General features: G+C 41.8%; 1 protein-coding gene and 1 long non-coding RNA gene across 3 annotated transcripts; one reads left to right on the top strand and one right to left on the bottom strand.

Annotated features, from left to right (window-relative positions):
- Positions 1–2,051: 2,051 nt before the first annotated feature.
- On the bottom strand, positions 2,052–5,357 carry znf648 (zinc finger protein 648). The gene is made up of 2 exons (XM_076990518.1): positions 5,229–5,357; positions 2,052–4,451 (listed from the first exon to the last, which is right to left on the bottom strand). Exon 2 carries the CDS (start codon positions 4,359–4,361, stop codon positions 2,934–2,936), a length of 1,428 nt encoding a protein of 475 aa, XP_076846633.1. The 5' UTR covers positions 4,362–4,451; positions 5,229–5,357; the 3' UTR covers positions 2,052–2,933.
- LOC143491476 (uncharacterized) lies at positions 4,779–9,205 on the top strand. Of its 2 annotated transcripts, none has more exons than XR_013125211.1 (3): positions 4,779–6,909; positions 8,313–8,458; positions 8,873–9,205. It is a non-coding gene; the product is annotated as an uncharacterized LOC143491476 (long non-coding RNA). The 2 variants fall into 2 exon arrangements; XR_013125212.1 differs by having other exon boundaries at positions 8,340–8,458.
- The last annotated feature ends 12,573 nt before the right edge of the window (positions 9,206–21,778 follow it).

A 21,778-nucleotide genomic window follows, 5' to 3' on the forward strand; every position in this document is an offset into this window, starting at 1 on the left:
TTTTCCTCTCACCTAAATCGTGCCTAATAGAACAATTCTAACAGCAGATTCCAGTTCTGCAGACCAGGCACTATAAGCTCCTCCCCCCCCCCCTCCTTTTTTTTCTGTGGAAAAAAATGTAAACACAGTTTTGTTGCTCAGTGTTACCAAATGTTTGTTTTTGAATGTATGAAATTCATGTCCTCAGAGTTGTCTTTCCATGTATTAATTCATGTGAGATGTTATGTAACCTGCTGGCATGTCACAGAAGTGGCTTCGCACTTGGACACTTTACGTGTGTCTGAATTAGTGCCTCAGTATTCATTAATGGAAATACCTTGTGCATTAGTGCCATGTTGTATCTCCTGGCACAGCATTCAGAGGATTAGCATTAGGAGAGGCGTGAGCACAGGGATAACTGGAATACCTCAGGGGGCTTTTCCAGTAAGGACAGCGGAATGTGATGGGAAGATTGATGCCGTCTCCATTTACCATGAGTGTGCAGTCTGCACTGGGGCAAGGCTCTTGGCAAGAACGTGGCACAGTTGAACAGTACAGGATATGTGTGTGTATGTGTGTGTTTGTGAGAGAGAGGAGATCTACAGAGCTGCCGTTATTGGCCACACACATGAAGTACAAGTATAATATTGTGTCTGGATGATGGCAATTTAGAATTGTGTTGAAAGGACACAATATTACTTAGTGGGATTTTATAAGACCCATCCTGTGTTCTAAATATATACCATTAATTATTATTGAAATTATTAAAACCTTTATTTTTATGCACTGCATAGCTACCGATACACTTCAGTATCGATAAACAGAGTTAGGGGATGTGTGCTATAATTCCATGGAAGCTGTTTGAGTGCTGTGCTGTATCAAAATGTCCTACACATGGATATAAATGTATGAAACTAAAGACCAAGAGCTTAAACCTCCTCCTTCCTCTGCAGCACAGTTGGCTGTAATGATTCTGATACATTCCTCTGTACTTACAAATATTGGGAAAATCAGAAACGCATATAACGGAAAAGCATTGGTCACCGTTTTCAAACTGGAGACTACAATATAAGTAATCACATTTTCATCTTCCTATTACAGTTAAAAGGAAGACAATCCTTATACTTCCACACAAAAAGCATGCACTTATACAAGAAAAGTAAGATAAACACAAGTTTGTCTTTGCGCGAGGTGTTTATATCAGATGTTTGTACCAAAGTTGTTTGTAATTGCCCCAGGCTGAATATACCACACTGTACAGAAAAAGACACATTTGTTATGCATCACAAAACTAAAAAACATATTTGAAGTACCTGATATTAAGTGTGTGTGTATGTATGTATATAGAATATCCAATGTTGAGGTTTTAGTTGGTTGAGGTAATTTTGAAAGGATATGAAGAGAAGAACACCATTTACAATACAGGCTTTAAGAAAGCAGAAATACTGAAGTAGCATGCTGAATTATGACCCGTAATGGTGCGCATTGATTACTCTAAAGATGTACACACGAACATGCTCACGTGGGGGGGGTGTTTGCTGCAGTACGCCTGGATCAGAAATGCTCACGTGAGGGGGGCGTATTTGCTGTAGTAGGCCTCGGTCCAGACACACTCACGTGAGGGGGCGTGTTTGCGGTAGTAGGTTTGGGTCCAGACACGCTCAAGTGAGGGGGGAGTATTTGCTGTAGCAGGCCTGGGTCCAGACATGCTCACGTGAGGGGGGATTATTTGCTGTAGCAGGCCTGGGTCCAGACATGCTCACGTGAGAGTGAGCTGTGGTAGGCCTGGGTTTAGCACCTGCAGGTGTCATGGATATGTCACAAAATAAATAACATGAGTAATCTAAAGCTCGTGGTTCTGGAATTCTGCCATAATCTTCACAGTATCCTGGAGCTTGTCATCAACCTTAAGAAAATGTACTTCAGGGCAAAGCAACTGTAAATCAACGTTCTACGCCTGACACACCAAACACACATCAGGTTCCAACTTCTTATTCAAAATATCTCGTCTACCTCAAAACTCAGGACGCTAACAGAAGACGACCCCCCCCCCCCCCCCCCCCAACCGACCCCCGCGTTTTTTAATGCGGTTGGAATATACTGAAGCCACACATAAATTTCGTTAATTTTGATACGGCGTGTACTGTAGTGGTTCTCCGGGTGTGTTTGTCAGCTTTCGGTTGCTCTTTCTCGTTTTCCCGACCGTGTACTTCACGGTCCAACCAGAATCGACGCCGTCCGATCGTTTGTTGTTGTTTTAAAGAACGGATAAATAAACAAATCACCAATGGTCGCTGATATGACGGTGAATAGTGAACTATTTTATCTCGTTTACATGTTACAAGGCAGGCAAAATTAAGGCACGTGTATGAGTACGCGGGTATTTGCATTTGAACGAAAGGGTTTAATCGTTCATGTGAATAAAACATAAATCAACTACAGCAGTGTATAAACTGGTCAAGTTAGCCCAGCTGTTTTCATGTGACCTGCTAAAACTAACCTGGCTGTTATCTCAGGCGCTGTGCTGCTGTGCTATTTCCAGGCAGGATTTGTGATGGTACAGTATCGATTTCCTTAAAAATGTCTTCACCGACATCCGATCCAGCATTTTTGCTGATATCGGCCCGCTTTAGATACGTGATATCGGATCGGTGCCGTCTCTAGTTCACAAACTCCTCTAAATATGTCCGCGAGCACATTTTTACATAACGGAGAAGTCTGATTTACTTTGTTTAGTCAACTAAGCTGAAGTACTAAAAAGGAAGTACAGTAATAATACTAGAAGTATAAAGGAAGTAATAATACTGGTGGTTGACGGGTTGCTCAAACAGAGGTTTCATTGCTTGGCATTGTGGTCATTGTGTTTGACCAGCTGGGTGTCACAGGGAAATAAATGTTTGCGTTTATTACACATGAAGATTACACAATTGGTCAGAATGTGTAGATTACTGCAATTATACTGCTGCTGCGGCAGGTGGTGGCGGCTGAACGACCTGCCGCGTGGCCGCAGCGTGCGCCCTCTGGTGGCGTGCCAGGCGGGAGGCCATGGCGAAGGCCACTCCGCACTCGGCACACCTGTGTGGGCGGTGCCCCGTGTGGACACTCAGGTGCTCAGATAGATTGGAGGACTTGGTGAAGGATTTGGTGCACACGGGACAGACGAAGGGTCTCACACCACTGTGCACCTTGCGGTGCTCGGCGAGGCGGCTGGCCACGGCGAAGGCTTTGCCACAGTCGGGGCAGAGGAAGGGCCGCGGGCCCAGGTGGGACCGCTGGTGCCGGAGCAGGGACAGCGGTCTGTTGAAGGTCTTCCCGCAGGTCGCGCACGGGAAGGGCTTGTCGTTGCCGTGCAGGTTGCGCTCGTGCTTGCGCAGGTCGGACGAGCGCACAAACTCCTTGCCGCACCCGCCGCAGACGTACGGCTTCTCGCCCGTGTGCGTGCGGATGTGCTTGCGGTGGTCGGACGACCACGTGTACGCTTTGTTGCAGAACGGACAGCGGTAGGGCCTCTCGCCGGTGTGCAGGCGCCGGTGCTGCTGCAGAGTCCCCTGGTGGGCGTACACCTTCCCGCACAGGTCACACGCATGTGGCTTCAGCCCGCTGTGGGTCTCCATGTGGCTGATCAGATTGCTGGATTTCTTGAATGCCCAGTTGCAGAAGGTGCACTTGTAAGGACGGTTCTCCGTAACCCCCTGAATGCTGCGCTTCTTCATAGCGCTGAATGTAAACAGCGGCCCGGCCACCTGCTTTGTCTGGGGGTTTGCTCCGTTCTCCCGGGAAACCTTGGCTACGTCTCGATCTGCTGCTGTTTCTTGTTCCATAAAGCAAGGCACCTTTTCAGTCCCAGCAATGTGATTGGCTGATGCACCAAGATCCTTTTCTGCCATGTGATTGGTTGACGCACTGGGATCCTGCCGTTGTGCATGACTGGCTTGGGTGCTGGGTTTTGGCTCTGCCATGTGATTGGCTGAGACACTGGGATACCGCTGTGCTGTGTGATTGGTTGAACAGTTGGGATCCTGCCCTGCCATGTGATTGGCTAAGACTCTAACATGTTGATCTGATCCAGCTTTCTTACTAACATCTTCAGCCTTGTGTGCTGCTCCCTTTTCTACACAGGAAAGTTCTCCCAAACTCTCAGAGAATTTCCGTCCGTGAGAGGTGGCTGGACTCAGGTAAACCACTGCACTGACACAACCATCCGAAGACATTTCCTCCGCACTGTGTAGAGTAAAACCCCCTTGTCTGCTGCAAGTCATCATCTCACTCTCTGCTGACACATATCGCCTCTTAGTGACAAAGGTCTTTCTGATGCTTCTTTTTGAAATGTAGGTTTTGCCACTGTAGGTGTCTGGCTTTAAGTGGTCAGAAATTTCCGCCATTTTTATTGTTGTTAGTGGTGATTTGGGTACAGATTACTATGCCTTGCTTGTGGTATGCAGAGAATTCACATATACCTGTGTGTGCGGTACCTAAGGGCAGGGATATAAGTGATCACCAATGCAATTCATCACAACAATATCACAAGATTTTTCCAAGATGAGCTTGGAAACACACACACACACACACACACACACACATATATATATATATATATATATATATATATATATATATATATATATATATATATATATATATATATATATATATATATAATGTGTGTGTGTGTATACTATATATATGTACACACACACACACACACACACACACACACACACACTCAAAGTTCTTTGATTACCTTGTTTACCTTGTAACCTTGTTTTACTATATATGCCGGTTTTAAAACCCCATTTAAGTTTAACAGTAGACTATTAAGTTCAAGAAAACATTTAGCTGACAACTGCCCAGCTGTTAAAACCCTAAGTCATGTCTCTGTGAGGCTGGATTCCAGCCAGAAACCATGTGCGTGTTATTAATTCCGGGCGTTAACTCGTTAACCTTTTCCTGCTGCATAAAACTTTATGCTTTGTGTAAAATCATTTAAAGCCTAATGCATTTGTGTGACGAATGTATTTTCAACATTAATTGCTTAATTTATTATTTTTGAAGTTTTCATGATCAGTGATATTCATGACAGCTGTGGAAACCCGCGAGGAGCCGAGGACTCGTGGAATAGCTACGCTTATGTTGCTAAACTAAACTTAGTGAAATGTCATGTCGGTGTGAGCCTAGCTATGCTGCAACATATTTCCCAACAGATTGTTTCTGATTCAAACAAAGCACATGCTTACGTTCGGATCTCTTACCTCGAGACGACACGTCCGCTGTGTATTTCACTGTGATCAGTTCATTTTAACCAGCGCTTCAGAGCGGCTGACGAGGAGGCTGAGATGCTGGAGGAGGGGTTATCCCTCATGTTCAGGAGCCCAGCTGTAGTCAGCAAATTAAAAACGACACATGCTAGTTTCCAGCAACCCTGAAGTCTCTGATTAACTTCACAGCGATCTAGGCTCCTGTACAACTTTCATAAGGAGTTTAGAATACTGAAATTATATTTCCCCTTTGTCTTGTTTGGTGTACTTTTAATTACAATTAAGCCAATCAAGCACGTTTAACGCTCTCATAATTACTACTTATTAGACTACCCCTCAGGGGCATTAAACGTTTGCCGTCCTGGAGGTCAGATTTGCACCTACAACGTAAATATGTCTCGTCAATAAACGTTATTTCTCAGGAATGACGGTGCATTGCGTTGGAATGGTCAACTGATTATTATTAAGTCTTCTATTGAGTGAAGTACTTAAAGAGTACAGGAATAACATGTGCTGATACCAGGCGTTAGCGGACACCCGATAACCCCCAGGCGAAGCGCACACAAGCGAATAAATGCAGAAGGAAAAACGAGAACCGCCAAGCCCCGCCCCCACCCCCCTCCCGGCCATACCGTGCACGCACCTGTTAGCACGCGCTGCACAGGTCCGCGGCAGGCAGCTTCAGGTTCACGGGATAATTCCAGTACCAAGGACAGCACTACGACCCCGCGTTGTGGTGGTATGAATAATCGTTAGACGTTACTCTATATGGAATACGTTTACCCGTTTGCTGCTTAGACTTAGATTATCTTAATTTTCTTAAGACTTTTGGACTGGAACAAAAAAAACCATACAACGTTGTAACGTATACCGTATAACAAATCAGCAGTTGTAAATTACATATCTATAACCATTTTAGTAACTATTTTACTACATATACATTTTCAATTAAATCTGATGAGTTTGAGATCTCTTCTTATGTTTTTATGAGTCCAAGTATTCATATTTACAAATATTAAATATTAGAAGCTGCTATAAAGTAAGGCCAATTGAAATATTCTGTCTTAATTTACTATTAGTAATTTCAGAAATCCTTAATTCAAAAATATCTCGAACCTCCACCAGAAACATTCAGCTGTTGCTTATAGGCAGTAGCCTATTGCCAATTTAGAAGAAGTCACAAAAGTGTAGTAAGCAAACGAAGGCTAAAATAAAACAGAATACAATATATGCCAGAAGATTATTATTTATTCTGTCATTACAGTGTAGGTCTCATATAGACATGTGGCTATTCATTTGCATTTATGGAATAATATTGTCTAGCTCAGTCACCAACCACCAGGCTGCGGACCGGTACCGGTCTGTGGGTCATTTGGTACAGGGCCACACAGTTTTATTTTTATGCGGTTTATATTTGTTTTTATGCCAGTCATTTTATTTCATCGTATTTACCCCCTACACTTTAAAGGCTGGTCCATGAAAATATTGTCTGACATGTAACCGGTCCATGGTGCAAAAAAGGTTGGGGACCACTGCTCTAGATGACATTGCAGCCAACTAAAACAAGCATTTATTAAGGATGTTCAAAACTAAAATTGACCACTTTTTTGTTTCTTGGTTGCAGAAGGGAGACACATGAGGATCTGATCCCAGACCTGTGGCCTGATATGTGTGGGTAAGAGACTGTTCTCAGAGCAGTGGAGACATTAAACTGCTGACACTACAACAACACGGCCAGCACACTTCACTCATGTCAGCGCACCGTATGACCCACGACTGTGGCACTCCTGCGGCAGTGACAGGTGTCTCTTGAGAACGCTCCACTGCCCAGATGATCACCACTCAACACTGGTCCTGTGATCACCCTCTAGCATCAGAGCACATTTGATATGGTTCTTTAGGACCGGTGATCCTAATGAAGAGTTCTGTGTGTGTGTAGATACACCTTAGACCAGGGCTTAATTTGTAAATCAAACGTTGCCGGAACGCAAGCGTAAATTGTTACACTGGCGGTATAATATTTTGCTGGATCGAGGCAGACAGTTCCCGGAACGCACGCTTCAAAATGAAAGAGTTCCCGGATCCTGTTCTGGCAGGATCCGGCTCAAATTAAGCTCTGCCTTAGACATAAAAGTGGCTGGTGACTGTGTTTTTGGTATATATGAAATTATGTTCACAATCCTATCCTGAGCACATTTTAAAGTAATCCAAAATGTAACCCCTAGAATCCAATGATCAAATCCCTGCCAGTTATCTTCTTTTGTAAGTATCCTAGGCTTATTATCATGTTCTGTGATCTGATTGCATGATATGGATTACACAGTCTATTGCTACCCAGACTTTCTCAAGTGTCAGGTGTGTCACAGCAGGTAATGCTTGTGAGACACTGGGTTCCAGTACCAGCACTGGAAATAACTGAACTACACTGATGTTTGTTGTAATACGACAATATCAATGATGATTACATAATTGTGCTAATCTTTTACATAATTTTTTCATTAATGTGATATTACAACCCTGACCTCTACGATCACATGCAAGTTACAAGAGGTATTTCGTTGACCTCAGAAACAAGCAGGATGTTGAATAAGGATTAATGCAGTGTGAAAATATTCAAAGAATATCTTGTGAGGTGCAGAGATGGTGGGTGTATGTAAGGGTGGAGAGGGAGAGAGAGATACTGATACACTGAGGAGAATCCTCATTTTCATGTCAACAAGTTTTAACATTTACAACATCGGCAACTGATGATAAAATTAATTATGGAAACATTACAGAACCAGCCACAGTGGTTTAGCATTATGACCCATCAGAAAATGGTACTTGGTGGTACCAAAGATGATGAGAAGGTCTGGGCTTGGCAGAGACTCCATTATTGTAGCAAATTGTAACTGAGGTATTTGAGGTTCTCTGAGAGATTTGTGAATAGTTTGGGCAGATTAGAGTGTGGGATTAGTACTTCTCCTACATGCCCAAACTAAACCAATCTGTACCTGCTTTTGATGACCTCTCCTGATGTTCTGGTGATGATAACATCTCCTGATGTTCTGGTGATGATGACATCTCCTGATGTTCTAGTGATGACGACATCTCCTGATGTTCTAGTGATGATGGTGAACAGGTGACCCAAACAGCTGCACTCTTCTGGAATCTTCCAACCATTTCTTCTTGGATGAACTGCAGAAAAGGTCCAGATGAATCCAGTATGTAAATCACAATGGGAGGCAAGGCAACTTCATTTATATAGCACCTTTCATACACACTGGTAATTCAAAGTGCAGGGAGGGAATGTGAGGACCAGTACGGCTACTGTAAATCACTGAAATCCTCTGTAATTCAGCACAGAAATTGTATGCAGGGCGATTAAGAAAAGATTACTAACATTATTTTACATTTCCACTAGAGGGCAGCGTTGCATTTTGGGCCAGGCTTCGTGCTTGTTATTATTAGATTTAGAAATTGTTTAGCATCTGTTTGATATTTGCACTCTTCAGAATTACTTCAAATTGAACCGCATCTTTGTAGGCATGCAACACGATTCTGATGAAAATGGAATAAGGAATGTGATTTACTTGAAATTTTTCTTAACGCCAAGTTTCAAGAGTGTATTATTCTCCATCTCTTCCATGTCCCCTAAGCTGTCGGAAAGGTTGCTGTGATTTGGATTAAGACTCCAGAAGAGTTCAGGGGACACTTGCGGCTGGTGAAGTAAATGGCAAGTAACGGTTGGTTGAAATGTATATAACCTTTGAAATAAATTATGTATATAGCAGAGGTGGGACCAAGTCAGTGTTTTGCAAGTCTCAAGTAAGTCCAAGTCTTTATACCTCAAGTCCCGAGTCAAGTCTCAAGCAAAGACACTCAAGTCAAGTCAAGTCTCGAGTCAAGACAGGCAACAGTCAAGTCAAGTCCCAAGTCTGAAACTTGGAATTTCAAGTCCTTTCGAGTCTTTTTTTTTTTTTTTTTTTACCAATGTTGCAGGTATATTTTAAATGTAAATAAATTTAAATTGTAAATTATTTTTTAAATCTAAATTCTCCTCAAATCTTGATAAAACATGTGCAACTGAAAACACGAAGTATTAAAAAAATTAAAAATACACCTCTTTATTGCACAGTTCAATTTGTTAAACTTAGCTGCAAAAATATTCATACTTTAAACTACAATTTTCCAGAAATAAATATTCTGTGAAAAAGTCATAAGTAGAACTCCATGTTCAAATAAAAAGTGCTGATATTTTCACAGTACAATACAAAGAACCATAACAGCATTTTTCCCTCTCTTCTCTTATCTGGTTTCTTGGAGAACATGTGTGTCCATGTGTGAGTGACACAAGACAAACAAATATAAGAACTGAACAATTAACAGGAATCTGCAACTTTAGACATTTCAGTAAACTATTCTGCATTGCATTTGCTGGCCAAAAGTCTGTATGTCATTTGTGCACGATGAATGATGTCCCCATAGCTGAAAACTCGCTCCACTTTTGTCAATATATTTTTTTCTCGATGTAGATGTCTTCAAATACACAATCCATGCTGAGATAGAACTGGATATTATGATGGTGACAGAGAGAGGCTCTCTTCCCCGAGTTCAGATACAGAACCCAGGGTTGCCAACCCTCACGCATTGAGCGTGAGACACACGCATTTGACCGTCTTCACACGCTCTCACGCCACACATCCGATTTCTCACGCCGGAAAAAAATCTAGTTTATTTACCTCTGATCCACATCTATGATTCAATGAGTTACTAGTTCGCTCTGGCACCAACCACTGGCGATCGATCGATCGCGATATAATACTTAATTTGTGTCCATTTTACACCCCGCCCGGTAAAAATTTACGTTCGCCAACCCCCCATTTGATTGGTTGTGCTGCAGCTCACGCACACACACACGTACAGAGTGTGGAAAAGCAGAGGACCGGTCTGCATCAGAAGGACGGAAATGAAATTAATGGGGCACACTTTATAAATATTAATATGCGTTTTAAAATTTAGATTTGGGGTTAAAAAATCAAGTCTTTGCAAGTAAACAGGTTCAAGTCCAATTCAAGTCCCAAGTTATTGGTGTAAAAGTCCAAGTCAAGTCTAAGTCTCTGAATATTTTTTCAAGTCAAGTCAAAAGTCTTAATATTAATGACTCGAGTCTGACTCGAGTCCAAGTCATGTGACTCGAGTCCCCACCTCTGGTATATAGGCTTTGATATAAATGACTGAAGTTATGTGAGGTTACGTGAGTCTGTGTAACATATCAAGTAGATATAAAAGAATATAACCTTCTGTTCTTTCTTCCCTGTCACTACTAAACTTTTGTCAAGAATCATAAGCCGATGACAAAATGCTAGAAAACAACTTGCAATACCATTTCTGTACGATAGGGTGCAATGTTCCCTTACATGTCAGCAGACGTTGAGCAAGGGTTTGCTCATCTGTTTTCCTTTTGGTGAAGAAGAATAAACGTTCTTCCTCTTACATGAATTTCTTAGTAAGCTTAAAGTGGCCACACAGTTATTGGAGATTTGGGTGAGCCGGAAATGGAGGTATTTTCTCAAAATACACTTTATCCTTCACCTTCTAACATCTCTACAGGTTTGAAATAAACATGTTAAAATAAACATAAAAACATGTTGTTAAAATAAACATGCATACATGAGTTCTCTTTAAGAGGTAATGGACAGTAGTGTGTTTATTGACAAAGGGCTCAAGGGATCAACTAACTGATTCATTATTTTATTTTGGTAAAATTTTGCTACATTTGCAAAACTTTAGCTACGTTACAGGCCGGGAATGCCAACAGTATGTCCACTGAAACATCACGTGGGGACTTCAACATGCCTCGTGATACTGCGGATAACGGTGGAAATTCACCAGGCCTGTAAAGTTCTTCTGGAAGTCATTTTGGACTGGAGACACATACTTTCCTCAAGGTCCTCTCCTGTTATTCTGGAGCACCACCACATGCTTCTACACTTTTAGCTGGTTGTGTATCGTGGCACTGTGATGTAGTTCCATAAACTCTAAAAACATTTCTCTCAGCTCCCACTCTTGTCAGCTGTAAAATCCAAACTGTAGTGGTCTGTCGTACTATTTACAGTCTATAACAGATTCTACTTCTGAGCAACTGATCCCGTGTTTACACTGAACAGCCGGTAAGTAATCTAGAATTAACTGAAGAACAAATACATCAGAACATGAGTCATCCACCTTTCTTTTCTGATTCAGTTTTCCCCTCCAGAAAAGGATACTCTAAGTGCCAAGTCCTTGAGCAAAGTCAGGAGTGACGCAGGGACAGATCTCCTAGCCACCAATGTTTGTGTTCCAGGCTGTACCAGAATTCTTCCTGAGGTTTATGGGTTTGGAATAGGTCCTAAACTAGAACGCCTCGTGGCTCTGTGAATCACACTTCGACTCAGACATTTGGCTGGAGCAAAGCACGACTGACTGACACTGTTGAGACGCATGAAGTCGTCTCTGCAATGGAAGAGTCAGCAAGAAGACTGTGAGATGTTTTTTGATGTTATACTGGAATTGAAGGTCTTGGTCAAATATGACTCTGATTATCTGTTTCCAGAACATGCATACATTTCCACCATATCTATTGGCTGATCTATGTCTAGTGCAGTGGTGCTAGTACATACAGAGCTAATGCAGAATCAACAGCTGTCATTCCTAAAGTAGAACACCAACGTAAATAGTAATATGTATTTATATAGTACTTATCATTTTAGTTACAAAATGTCAAAGTGCCTTCTTTATGATTATGATGACAATAAAACTGTCAGATATGCAAAGCTTAGGCTGGCCTACACACTCATATTTAATCTGAGTTTAAAATCACCAGCAGAGCTACACCTGTAGACCTGCACCTGTAGACCTGCACCTGTATAGTTACACATGCAGAACCATGCCGGTAGAGCTGCACATGTAGACATGCATCTGCAGAGCTACACCAGTAGAGCTACACCTGTAGACCTGCACCTGCAGAGCTGCACCTGTAGAGCTGCACCTGCAGAGCTGCACCTGTAGAGCTGCCAGGTGTACCTGTCTTGGACCTTTTATGGTCTACATAAGAAAAACATTTCCCACCATCCACAGTGTATGCAGTACTAGAAATGAACAGTGAGCCTGCCAGGCCTGAGGTTCATTCTGAATGGACTTTAGAAGACTACGGAAACATTATAAATAAGACTGTGTAGGCAATAAATAAGCAAATACGACAGTGTGAGCAATAACTAAATAAAAAATAAGAGCATGTCGGCGATAAATAAGGGCATGTAAGTGAGAGTTTGTCAGCGTTGGCCATGTTTGTGAATGCAGTGTTAGGAGTAGTGTGACCTTGTGCTAATGTATTCTGCTTCTCAACGCAGGGAAACTAGCCAGCAGCTCACTGCAGTAATCTAATATATAGGTCATTCAGTCACAGACTAATTCCTTAGCATCAGATCAGATTAGCATATGTCACATTTTGGTTAAGTTTCTTAAATTATAAAACTGCAGGTTTAGAGACTTGATTAAGATAATAAACCAGTGTGAATGGTAACCCGAAGGGTTTTAGTACCATTTCCTGTAAATATCACTGGCCTAAATATACAGATTCAATAAGACGTATCGAGAAGAGACTGAAATAAGATAAGAGGTTATTTACATTGTGCACAAACTGATCGTAGTTCAGTCCTGCCCATTAAAATATCATGGCCAGGGGTCGAATGCTTCATTCACGTCTGTATTTAAACAAACTGCCAGAGGAGAGAGGAATTACCAGTCCGATGCCAGCAGCATGTCATTGAGTATATAAATTAAAGTATTGCAGTGCTACTGAAGAACTCCCAGAACGTACTCTACTCATCTAGGGACATGGTCTACATGTGGCTTGGGTATTATGTATTATGCTGTCAGATGTACTGGGCTGACAGGCTGAGGGGGCGCTGTATTGGGCTGTACTGTGTTGAGTTGTGTTGGATTGTGTGAGGCTGAGATGTGTTGGGTTTGGGCTGTGTGAGGCTGGGCTGTGTGAGGCTTATCTGAGCTGTGGCGAGTTTAGACAAGGAGGCCCAACCACATCCACCAACACAGACTTCCTGTAATCCAGCACAGCCCGCCCTAGGTGCCCATTAACTGCATGTTGTTTGTATCATGCTCATTGCTGGAAATTCTCTTTCAAAGGTTATAAAAATGTTTTACACTGTTCAGTTTACATTACATTTACATATGTGGCATTTATTAAATGAAACACTCCTCTAAATGTATCATGCGAATGTGTTGCTGTTTATTAAGATTATTTTTCACTTGAGATGCTCTTTATATAATCATCTCTCTTTTTTCTTCGAAGTTAAAGAAAAGATGTTCAGACTTTTGATGTTTAATTGAAGGATCAGGTGTGGGAGTGTTTACACATGTAGTCTAGGATATTTGATATCTCTGTGATTCTGCTTTGGACAAGGAGATGTTAAAGGCCCCATAGCCTAACATGGTAGGAGGTTTAGTGTCCTGACAGTTTAGCAGAGGTGGGACCAAGTCAGTGTTTTGCAAGTCTCAAGTAAGTCCAAGTCTTTATCCTCAAGTCCCGAGTCAAGTCTCAAGCAAAGACAGTCAACTCAAGTCAAGTCTCGAGTCAAGACAGGCAACCGTCAAGTCAAGTCCCAAGTCTGAAACTTGGAATTTCAAGTTCTTTCGAGTCTTTTTTTTTTACAGGCACCAGCGCTTTACGAATGCTACGCTGATGCGTTTCTTTACTCGTTTTGTTGGTGTCCGCCAGCCAAAAGATGACAGATAATTTACATTTTATCTTCTCTTAATTACATAAATGTACTTAAACAAGAATGTTTCGTTACATCATTTTACACGAAAATAGCAAGCTTCATCGTAAGCAAGATACTGTCATTACGAATGGTTATTCTAAACATTTGGATAAAATGTTTAAATATAGACTAATAAAAGGTTAGGGTTATTTTTTCATTGTTTTCTGTTATTGTGGGGTCACGGTGTAGGCTACTATTGTTACCTGGAGATTCAGTGGGGTCACATATTCTGATGGCTGCCGTCAGAATTGGTGACCCCAGTTAAAAAGGCTCACCTGTACATCCCATTCATGATTCCTTTGTTGGCTGCAATGGTGAGGGGATGGTAAATCTTGTTTAAGTACATTTATGTAATTAAGAGACGATAAATGTAAATATAAACATCTGTCATATTTTGCCTCGTGGACACCAACAAAACGAGTAAAGAAAGTGCATCAGCGTAGTTTTCGTAGCATTCGTAAAGCGTTTGTGCCTCTGAACAGAAACTGTGAAATAGCGCCCCCTGTGGTCACAAAACTCGACGCTCACAGAATCTGGTGTAACACCGGTCTGCGTCAGAAGGACGGAAATGAAATTAATGGGGCGCACTTTATGAATATTAATATGCGTTTTAAAATTTAGATTTGGGGTAAAAAAAAATCAAGTCTTTGCAAGTTAACAGGTTCAAGTCCAATTCAAGTCCCAAGTTATTGGTGTAAAAGTCCAAGTCAAGTCTAAGTCTCTGAATATTTTTTCAAGTCAAGTCAAAAGTCTTAATATTAATGACTCGAGTCTGACTCGAGTCCAAGTCATGTGACTCGAGTCCCCACCTCTGCAGTTTAGTGTCCTGACTCTTGAGCAGAAGAGTCAAGTCTTTCAGCATTTACAGCTTTCATTAAGCTTGCTGAAAAGAAAATCTCAGTTGGCTTCATTCGACACCGTGTTTACGTTGGTCCTATAAGCGTTGTTAGGTGTATTGTGAAGCTCTGGCACAGAGCCTGTCCTGAGTGTGCTGGGCTCTGTACATGCAGTTCTAATGTCTTAATCCTCACAAATATTTGTGTAGGCGTTTGTCCAGTACTGCAATCTGATCACTTATATAGTGTGAAGCAGCTTTCCCACTTTTCTGTACCATTAGTGCGACTGTGTTTGCACTAGGAGCCTCATGTTCACCATCTGGAGTTCAACATTTGTAATGAGGATGCTCTGCTCTTTCGTTCTCTCACGAGAACACCGTTAGCAAATCGCAGGTCCTCATATGAAGGTTTCTCCATGCACAAATAGACACACACTGCTCCTCCATTATTACAGCTGCCTTCCTGAAGCATGAAGCAGGATTGTACTAATGACGCGAGGTCTCGCAGGACCCTGCTCACATGCTCCCTTCTGTGTATCGCCACGGTGTTCGTGCACTGATTCGCACTGGGACAGGCCAATCCATGGCTTTGTGTGCACACAGCTGCCAAATATTCTCTCACCATCAACTCAGATTAGATTTCCTTTTGTGCTGTAATCTAATCTGAATGAGTCGCAATTGCACTCACATGCGTGTGGTCATGGTGGGTCACGGCACGGCTGTAATCTCCAACCTTTGGAGGACTCTGTCCTGAGGACAAAACTTTTCTTCAGAGGGCATGTACACATGCACGTATACAGTATGTGTGTCTGGAAATTCTTGTCTCAAAGCAAGATGTTCCATTACGTTTTTACATTTGAATGTTATGTAATGCAAAAGATTAAATCTTAATGAGGACTTTCTGTATCTCCCCATGCCCTGGGGGGAGTGTGGTCTGCACTGAATGAAAGATCCTGGGCTAATTTGGTTTTTAAAGTTCGTATAACTGATGTGAAGATGTAGGATATGGAGCTGGTCTGTCTAATTGAAAGCATACCTGCATAACACAGCTATTTGGGGAGATTTTAAATCGCTCTGGACTTGTTTACAAGGTCTGTTTGTGGCATTGCTTTAGTCTAGCTTCACATTCATATTTCTGAGAACTAATCTTGATTCTTTGAAAAACAGCCTTTGAGGGGCAAATAGTCTTTAAATATTACACCAAAATGACAGGGGTCATTCAGTGTCTTTAATGTTTATCATCTCTGTAGATCTCTCATGTATACTCACTGATTTAGAGCCATCTGCTATTAACCTCATTATTGGCTGAGGTATTAGCTGTTTTCTGATTGGGTGACGCACCTGCAGCCTGTCCACTGATTTGTTAACTGCAGTTAGGTCATGTGACTGTTTGTTTTATGTTCTCAAGTATCATACTTCTTATTTAAAATAGGAAATGGTGTGTGTGTATCTGTGTGTGTGTGTGTGTGTGTGTGTGTGTGTGCACATTTACATGTGTGTATGAATTTGGGGCTGTGTGTTTGTGTGTGGGGGTGTCTTCAGTTCAGTACCAGTGCACATGTACATTTTTGTGTAGACAATATTTGCTCAATGTTCCACTGTACAATATCTTTACCTATTTAAATATTTCTAGATAGACACGCTAAGGTCCTGTAACCCCTGGACCAGCACAATGTTAGTGCAGTCCTTCACACACTAGTTCATAGTTAAGGAGTCCAGACGTTAATGTAGAACACGCCAGGAGCTGGAATGTTCCAGACACGATGCCACTGGTTGGGTTGGTATGGAACATACAGTTCATCTGACTGCAGGCTGGCTTCTAAAACCACACCGCACCAACTCCGCACTAGCTCACCCTCTTCCCGTGCATAACTCAAACCAGGCTGCCTTTGCAGTGTGGACGGTGGCCAACGGTTGTCAGGCTGGGTACCGGATTTTCAGACAAAGCTCCGTTCAAAACCACAGCCACATGTTTGAGAGGCAGCATCATAATTGCTGCTGCAGTGTGTTGTCAGTATACGTCACAGAGGCGGTGGTTGTGCAGCTCATCAACGTTTGAATATTATGACATAATGACTGTCTGACAACTGTTATAATGTCATTATATATTAGTGTTGTTAGTACATGGTAATTATAAGAAAATATTGTCACATTATGCTTTTTGTTGCATGTGTCCTGGAGGACGTGATCAGTGTCTCTGATGAAGCCTTCGGTCTCTGTAGTTACCTACTATTTAGTCTGATTTGCTCTTATAGAGCCTGATGGCATACCTGTCTGATACTGTTCCTGTCCGATGGAGGTGTTTATGGCTTCACTGGTTTATATTTATGAGTTTACAGATAGATGTTCCTGTATTTTTTGTTACCTCTCTTTACTGGAGCAAAATCAGACAATGTCAACTGGTAATCGAAACCTACAATCACATAAAAATGCATTTCTCTTCAGAAGAAGATGATGAAACAGTACCTTACAATGAGAAGATGCTGCACTGATCCCAAATGGAAAATCTGAGTGTCAGCAACAGCAGTATAATGTAGCGTACCATATATAATAATAAAGTATACAGGCCACAAAAGAGAAGAAAGTGGCAGGGTCAGTGCAGGTGGTAATCATCTTTTCATATTAGACAGGTGAGGTAAGCATGTTGTATAACTTAATAGCAGCAGTCTGATAGAAGTAGTCTGATAAACACAGTCTGACAGCAGAAGTCTAATGGTTGGAGTCTGATAACTGAAGTCTGAAAGACACATTTTAACCTAGAGTGGCAGGACAGACATTGTGGAGTGTCTGGGAACCATTTCAGTACACATGCATAAGCAGAGCTCTGGATTGGCTAACCAGGCCTGGATCTTCTGACAGCACCATAACATAGCGATCATCTTTAGCTGAGAGAGAATATGACCCTGAATGCTCTCTCTCATTTAATAGGATCTTAACACTATAATGTTTGGGCTCTGGGAACACACGGCCCTGAACAGTATGATGCAACACCTTTGTGTGTCTATGGAAAAGGGGTGTATCTATGGAAAAGGGGTGTGTCTATCTGTGTGCGTGTGAGCCTGTAGGAGGGACTAGTTTTACTTCATATTTGGTGGCATGTGCAGAATATATTAGGTGTGTGACAATGCAGAGTTTAACTAACTTAACAGTCTGTGTTTGCCCTGGTCATATGTGATGAAATTTGAATGAGTAGTTCATGACACGGTTGTGGGGTGTGGATCAGTGTCACTGTGTTTGTGTTTTTGTGCTTGTGTGTTTGTGCGTGTGTTTGCGTGTGTGCGTGCGTGCGTGCGTGTGTGTGTGTGTGTGTGTGTGTGTGTAGAGTGAGGGGGGACCATGTGTATATTTATTTGTAACCTAAACAGCACATGGGTAAAAGATGCGGTTCAGAAGTCTGTCTCGGCTTGTCACACCCTCATGCCACGTCTGCCACGCATGTGTCCTGTGTGTGGGGGCAACTCAGTACAAAAGCCGAGATAGAAAGATTGTCTTGGCAGTAGTAAACAAAGAGAAGCTGTATAAGGACTGGAAGATGAAGACACACCCATGTGTCCTATGACGCATTCAGTAGACTCTGAGTGGGGTGTGAGCTAGATGGGTGACGCTCTCAAAATCATCAAATATTTATCCTTGTCCTGCAGTTGGCAGAACAAAGGGTGAGTTCTCTTGTGTCTCTTATATGGTGGCATGTATGATAATGTGTCACAAATATACATATACATGCTTATTTCTTACATTTGCTGCCACAGAAACGTCATCTTTGGTGATAATGTCATGACATACCCGCTGAAGATGTTTTATGTTTTATCAGACAAGTAAACATCGTTGAACAGAAAACACAACTTTTAAATGTTTATACGTTTAGCTGTTGTTGGAGTCCTGCCACACATTCACCTCCCTCAAGGCCTAAGTACAGTTAGAGAACTTCCCAATCATAAAATAAAAGTCCTGCCATGAATAATCTTAATTGCTGCCATAATTAATTCTACTTATTGGAATGAGCTCATTTAGACATCCAGATGATTTGGATATAATTCTAAGGAGGGATGTTATTTTCTTCAATAGTACTTGAATAATATAATACTTGAATAGTAAAAACGTGTTCTCAAATGTACCTTGCCTGGTGAAAGGTTGGTATTTGTGTTTTAAGCCTAGGAATGTATTATAAAGTGTCAACTGTAAACAAATAAACAAATAAGTAAATAGAAATGGTGGAAATTGTGTCTGATTTGAGTGAGACTACTCTTACTGGTGAGACTACTACCACTAGTTTCTGTCACACTGTATCTGACATCCTCAGGAATATTAATTTAAGTGTAAGTGTTCAGTTTATCAGTGTTCAGCTGTAGTATACAATGGAAGGCCCTTCATGAAGTTGTACTGGGGGATTTTCGGGTTAGTGGTGTAATCATAGCTCTGTATTTTCAGTTTTTGCACATGACTTCAATGCAACCTGCTTTGGTTTTAATCACGCTGTAATGAACTTCCTGAAGAGACTCATGATAAAGGCTTGGCCTACAGGTCACAAAATTATTTTGTTGCATTTTCTGATGTTATCTCTGTTTTGTTGTATTTTGTTAACCTTTTCTTACCTTTGATGAATAAGATATGACGCTAAACACTCATATGATTCACATGCTATATTAAAGTTGAATGATTGGCAAGCGCAGAGTGATGGACGAGTTATGGGCCAAACTGAAAGGCCACAGTGCCACCTACACCACAATAAACACCTTGAGGTTCCCTGAGAATTACCACAGGTGTGGTTGCTGCCAGTACTGGTGTGCATATACCTCAGACGTCCTGTAACTACACCGCTCACATATCTTGGCCATGACTTATTACTACTACTTCTTAAGGGAAGCAGTGGAGGGGATTTCTTCAGGAAGTGATTTTGATGCCATATCATACTTTGAAAGAATAAATGCGGAAAGTGAAATTATTGACCTAAACGAGGAAAGACCAGTGTGTGTGTGTTCCATGCAGCTAGTCAGACTGGTTTCACTGGTTTCACAAGAATGTCAATACACTTACAGGTGAACAGAGTGCTTTCCGTTTGTGAAAGACACTGTGTCTTGTGAGTGCCGTCTGCTCTGAGAATTTTGGCTAGAGCGTCTCTCCCAGTAATGATGATCTCTGTGTGATGATCACTTTTTGGTAAGTTGTTAGGAATAACGATCCTCTGCAGAACCATGGCAACCGTGGAACTCTCTCGCTGGCCTTTACAGATGGGTGCTGATGGGAACAGACTGAATGCTTCAGAACTCAGTACATTACATTTAACAAACCATGGTGCCATGAAATGAGAGGTATACAAGTAGAATCTCTTTCCATCTAGTGTCTTCAACCAGTCACTTTCCCCCCAAGTCTCTATTGCATTTACTCACGCTGTACTGGTTTCTCTTTGGAAAGTGACAGAAAGAACACGTGACCTCTAACACTGTGGGTATGTGTGTGTGTGTGTGTGAAGTGTGTGGACATACTGGGTTTCATCTGCATTTCAAACAGAAGCCACAGGAAATTATGAAACGGGTTGAACCAGTATTTAAAACATCTCAACCCAAATGTTTTAAATATTTACGGTACTTAAAACAATTGCATTTTATCGACTGATTGCAAAAAAAGTGACTTTCATGAATAACTCAGTAACTGCTAACTGTACAGTCTAACATGCTGGAGAATGAAGAACCCTGTCCCAAATTATGACCACCGTCCAGAACAAAGACTTCAGTGCTGAGAAGTCCTTACATAATTTTGGGTCTGTGAGATGCTTCGTTCTGGTTAGGGTGTGAGAGAGGAAATACATGAATGAGATGCTTTGTGATTTCCTCATGGCTCTTTAAACTTTTCCAACTTTATGAACTTTGACCTTTCCAGGTTGTTTTTTTGTTTTTCTGTTTACATTTTTCAGTCCCACATCAGATGTCCATTGGCTGCATATGAAACCTGCATAATAAAGTCTTCACATACCCATTCTGTGATACCTCGTTATTTACAGTATTTCTAATGCAGTCACGTTTACAGTCACGTTTACCGTAATGACTGTAATAGCTAAATTCCTTTGGTTGTTGGTCCCTGACTGCTGTAGGAGGAAAGCTGGGTCAGGAGCCTGTTGATACATAAAGGAGCTGTGTGTACTGTAGACTAATCCGGACCATTTATCCCCCTCTCTCAAGGAGCCTTTGTAATGCACTCTCTCTCCCCCTCTCCCTCTTTCTCCCTCTCTCACTCTTTCTCCCTCTGTCTCCCTCTCTCACCCCTTTCCTCTCTCACACTCACTTTCTCTCCCTATCTCTCACTCTTTCGTCCTGTCTCCCTCTCTCTCCCTCTCTCACCCCTTTCCTCTCTCAGTCTCTCCCTCTCTCTCACTCTTTTTGGGTTTAGCGGAAAACTCCTTAACTAGTGGATTAAAACACTTTGAAGAGGGAGAGCTGAACTGAGGGTTTTTGCTGGGATGCTTCACAGAGGGGAGTGTAGTGGACATTACGATGAAGACACTGGGTGGGTTTTGGATCCCTGGAATGACCCAGATCCATTTTCCTTGTCAAACATTTTCCTGGCAGAGAGCGCCTGAGGAAATCACAATGCATATGGACTAAACACTTGTTTTCTCAGGACCTTGTCAGTCTGAATGCTTGTCTTTAATAAGCTTGTTAAATCAAGTCATCTTTTAACATTGTGTCTTAATAAGGCAGGAGAACAGGAGGTTTGGGATATTTTTGCAAATCTGTATGATGATGATGACTAATATGCATCAGATATGCTTCAAGGTGACAATGGTGATTATTATGTAAACACAACACTGATGTATAAAACCACTGTCAATATCCACAGGTTTACACACCTCAGATTAATGCAGGCACAGAGTCCAACATAAACACCAACACAGAAATGTATCAGCGCCAGAT

The sequence above is a fragment of the Brachyhypopomus gauderio genome, unplaced genomic scaffold (genome assembly GCF_052324685.1).
Source record: "Brachyhypopomus gauderio isolate BG-103 unplaced genomic scaffold, BGAUD_0.2 sc75, whole genome shotgun sequence".
Taxonomy (NCBI): Eukaryota; Metazoa; Chordata; class Actinopteri; order Gymnotiformes; family Hypopomidae; genus Brachyhypopomus; species Brachyhypopomus gauderio.

Coding starts and splice junctions, on each gene's coding strand:
- znf648 (XM_076990518.1), bottom strand. CDS start 4,361: ATGGCGGAAATTTCTGACCACTTAAAGCCAGACACCTACAGTGGCAAA.